Genomic DNA, 4887 nt, shown 5'->3' on the forward strand with positions numbered 1-4887 from the left:
TCCACTATTTTTGTTGCCCGCTGTTATGAGAAGGATAAAAAGTGCATCTCTAAGCTGAACCCAACCCACTGTCCCTACCTATTTATATAATTCCGCCTGACTGGCTGCTCTCAACTAGGCAACAGTCCCTACACTGCACATGGCTAAACAAATAGGCATAGTCACACGGCCTGGGTCAGAACCAAGCAAACACTTAATGTCAGAATCAAAGTCCAGAGAAAAAAGAAACAAGCCATAGGTTAGAACCAGAGGACTGCGTCAGAAGTCAGAATCCAGTACAGTGCCAGAGAGCAAGCCAGGTCAAAGCAGGCGGTTTAGTCAAGTAAAATCAAAATCCAAACACAGGGGTCAGGGAAACAGGCAAAATGCAGAAACCAGACAAACACCAGTACAGGTTCAGAAATGCTAGCAATGGCACAGAAACTCCAATTACAGTCGATTTTGCCCAGCAGCCACCCACTTAAATCTGGCACATTTGGACTATGTGGAATGCTGATGCTGAGCCTGATAATAGGCTAGCCAGCCCCACTGTCAGAGGGCTGGCACCCATTGCACATGGGTGACAACTGCAACATTATATAGAAGGTAGGATCGGGCATGCCCCTGGAGGTAAGTTCCGAACAGTTGTCTTTAGACTTTTTTTTTATAGATGAAGTCTACAAAAAATTGGACACAATGGGCCTCATTTACTAAGAATGTTGGGTTTTAACTAGTGGGAAATGTTGTTTCAGACTTGCAGGGTTCCACTCTATTTACTATGGGGATCACAGATTTACAAGTCGTGAAAATAGTTTAATTTGTAATGACAAACTGTATGGTGACATTCATTATTCAATATGATCTAATGAAAACAATGATCACAAATTTTATGTTTATTTTGTAGTAATGAAAATGTTTTTCCTTGTTAGTATTTTTTATCTATATTTTTGAATAATATTTTTTCAAAAAACTTAAACATGATATTGGTATTGTATTTAAGTCTTCCTATTGAAACATTCTGTAAAGAGTTTTGATATGAAGCTCTTATTTTTCCTTTATATAGGCATGACATTTCAATTATAATTTAATAATTATTTTGCTTTAAAATGTGAAATCTGAAAATTTTTCCTGATGGTTAACTATACATAAAATATCCCAATTTTTTTTTTTACTTGAAACTTCAAATTTCCTGGTTTAAAGAGCAGCACAACCCCCTGACATTGCACAGCCCCTAGCGCATTCAGCGTTCGGACAGCAGAAATAGACTCTTTGCTGATTGGATGCTCTTTGTAACGGTGAGTAGCCATCTGGCGCAGATCTTTTATTTAATAAAAAACTTTGCACTACAAGACCTGATAGTTAATTTATGTGTTTAATTCTATATGACCATTTTGTTGACTTGTCTGCTTACATGGACTACAACCTGGCTACCCGTGTACAGCGGTTCCACTATGTTTGACTGTGTGGGACACTATCTAGCCAAGGTTATGATGTACACCCTTTGAGTTGTGGCTATTACATACTTCTGGGCCATAGTCTGTTATATTCATTTTGTGGTATACTATCTGTGTATTAATACACTGTCACTATGGCCCCTGATGATGTCATGATCAATCATGATAGAAACATGTAGGGTTAGCAGTGTGAGGTTGTTTTTTTCTAATCAACCAGTGCAGGAAAGTTAAACAGATTTGTAAATTATTTCTAATTGAAAATCTTTATCCTTCCAGTACTTATCACCTGCTGTATATTACAGATGACGTTCTTTTCTTTTTTAAATACATTTTCTGTCTGACCACAGTGCTCTTTGCTGACACCTCTGTCCATGTCAGGAACTGACCAGAGATGAATAGGTTTACTATGGGGATTTGCTCCTGCTCTGGACAGTTCCTGACACAGACAGAGGTGTCAGCAGAGAGCACTGTGGTCAGACAGAAAAGAACTCCAGAAAGAAATACAACTTCCTCTGTAGTATACAGCAGCTGATAAGTACTGGAAGGATGACAATGTTTAAATAGAAGTAATTTACAAATCTGTTTCTGGCACCAGTTGATTTAAAGGGGTACTACCGTGGAAAACTTTTTTTTTTTTTTTAATCAACTGGTGCCAGAAAGTTAAACAGATTTGTAAATCACTTCTATTAAAAAAAAATCTTAATCCTTCCAGTACTTTTTAGGGGCTGTATACTAAAGAGAAATCCAAAAAGAAATGTATTTCCTGTGATGTCCTGACCACAGTGCTCTCTGCTGACCTCTGCTGTCCATTTTAGGAACTGTCCAGAGAAGCATATGTTTGCCATGGGGATTTTCTCCAGTTCCTAAAATGGACAGCAGAGGTCAGCAGAGAGCACTGTGGTCAGGACATCACAGGAAATGCATTTCTTTTTGAATTTCTCTTTAGCATACAGCCCCTAAAAAGTACTGGAAGGATTAAGATTTTTTAATAGAAGTGATTTACAAATCTGTTTAACTTTCTGGCACCAGTTGATTTAAAAAAAAAAAGTTTTCCACGGTAGTACCCCTTGGGTATCCCTTTAATCTAAAGGATGTATACATGTGTTAATAATTCTTATTTATTTATGTATACTTACATACATACATCAAATAATTAACTAAATAAATATTGTATTTATTTATTATTTTATTAGCCTTTCTTCCCAAAATATGACAAAATATTACATTTTTGGTTTAACCCTGTAACACTTCATCTCATTTTTTAAATAACATTACTCTTTATTACAGATTTTCTGTTAATCGAAAATGCAGGATGCCAACAGATCCACAGTGAATGAATTTTTTCTTTTGGGCTTTTCCAACTTGCACTCATTTCAGCGTTTACTCTTTTGTGTTGTTCTTGTGGCCTATACCATTTGTGTTTTGGGAAATTTTACTATTATTCTCTTAGTTAGAACTGAGTCTTCTCTTCATACTCCAATGTACTTCTTTATCAGTATATTTACGGTTTTAGAGATATTGTTTGCCTCAGTCACAATTCCAAAACTTCTAGCTATTCTCATTCAAACTAAGAAGACCATTTCTTTTTTTGGTTGCTTTGTCCAAATGTATACCTTCAATGCCCTTGGAGAAACAGAGTGCTTCCTGCTAGTTCTGATGGTCTTTGACCGATATCTGGCTATAAATAACCCATTACGGTACTCAGCCATAATGAATAGTCAGTTCTGTCATAGAATAGCAACCCTTCCATGGTTTCTTGGTTTCATTACATCATTCATTCCTAGTATTTTTACTTTCCTATTGGACTTTTGTGGACCAAATGAAGTTGACCACTTCTTTTGTGACCTTGCACCATTACAAAATTTGGCATGTTCAGACCCATTTATCAGTAATATGACAACTAGTTTGGCGGCTGTTCTGGCAACTGTTTTGCCCTTTTTTACTATAATGAGTTTCTACATTCACATCATATACACCGTGTTGAAAATTAAAAGTGCTGAGGGTAAAATGAAAGCTTTTTCAACTTGCTCGTCCCATCTCATAGTAGCATCTTTGTTTTATGGTTCTGCTATTGTTGTGTATGTCAGGCCCAAAGGCAGTCACTATGACAAGTTTCTTGCTCTCATGTACACTGTTATTATACCAGTTCTGAACCCTTTTATCTACACATTCAGAAATAGAGAGGTAAAGGATGCCTTAAGAAAAACAATTAAACAATTTATCAAGGTTTTACGTTGAGATGGCATGCACATTATGTTGTAAAGTCTACGGTATGTGCAAGATTTAATATATTTGGATGTGAATGGCACTACTGGTATAATAGCACTAAAGCTAAATTCACAGTAATTCATCCTATTGAATATTCCTCTCCTGTTGCTATTGATTTCTATTGTAAAAAAAAAAAAAAAAAAAAACAGGATCTGTAAGCCTTCTATTTCTAAAAGGTAAAAAATTATTGAAGGCTATTTTTTTTACATCATAAAAAAGATGGACATTTCTATAAGGTAACAAAAATGTAATGTGAACTGGGCTAGACTTAATTTACAGTATCTCCCATAAGTGAGTCCACTCCTCACATTATATACAGTATCTCCCATAAGTGACTCCACCCCTCACATTATATATACAGTATCTCCCATAAGTGAGTCCACCCCTCACATTATATACAGTATCTCCCATAATTGACTCTACCCCTCACATTATATATACAGTTTATCCCATAAGTGAGTCCACCCCTCACATTATATACAGTATCTCCCATAAGTGAGTCCACCCCTCACATTATATATACAGTATATCCCATAAGTGAGTCCACCCCTCACATTATATACAGTATCTCCCATAAGTGAGTCCACCCCTCACATTATATACAGTATCTCCCATAAGTGAGTCCACCCCTCACATTATATATACAGTATCTCCCATAAGTGAGTCCACCCCTCACATTATATACAGTATCTCCCATAAGTGAGTCCACCCCTCACATTATGTATACAGTATCTCCCATAAGTGAGTCCACCCCTCACATTATATACAGTATCACCCATAAGTGAGTCCACCCCACACATTATATACAGTATCTCCATAAGTGAGTCCACCCCTCACATTATATACAGTATCTCCATAAGTGAGTCCACCCCTCACATTATATATATATATATATATATATATAGTATCTCCCATAAGTGAATCCACCCCTCACATTATATACAGTATCTCCCATAGGTGACTCCACCCCTCACAATATATACATTCTCACATAAGTGAGTCCACTCCTCACATTATAAATATAGTATCTCCCATAAGTGAGTCCACCCCTCACATTATATACAGTAGCTCACATAAGCGAGTCCACCCCTCACATTATATATATAGTATATCCCATAAGTGAGTCCACCCCTCACATTATATACAGTATATCCCATAAGTGAGTCCACCCCTCACATTATATATA

At 36.6% G+C, this 4887-nt stretch overlaps 1 protein-coding gene across 1 annotated transcript; it reads left to right on the forward strand.

Annotated features, from left to right (window-relative positions):
* The first annotated feature begins 2738 nt into the window (after positions 1-2738).
* On the forward strand, positions 2739-3671 carry LOC130294926 (olfactory receptor 49-like). Its single transcript, XM_056545078.1, has one exon. It carries the CDS (start codon positions 2739-2741, stop codon positions 3669-3671), a length of 933 nt encoding a protein of 310 aa, XP_056401053.1.
* The last annotated feature ends 1216 nt before the right edge of the window (positions 3672-4887 follow it).

This window comes from Hyla sarda, chromosome 11, assembly GCF_029499605.1.
Source record: "Hyla sarda isolate aHylSar1 chromosome 11, aHylSar1.hap1, whole genome shotgun sequence".
In the NCBI taxonomy this organism is placed as follows: domain Eukaryota; kingdom Metazoa; phylum Chordata; class Amphibia; order Anura; family Hylidae; genus Hyla; species Hyla sarda.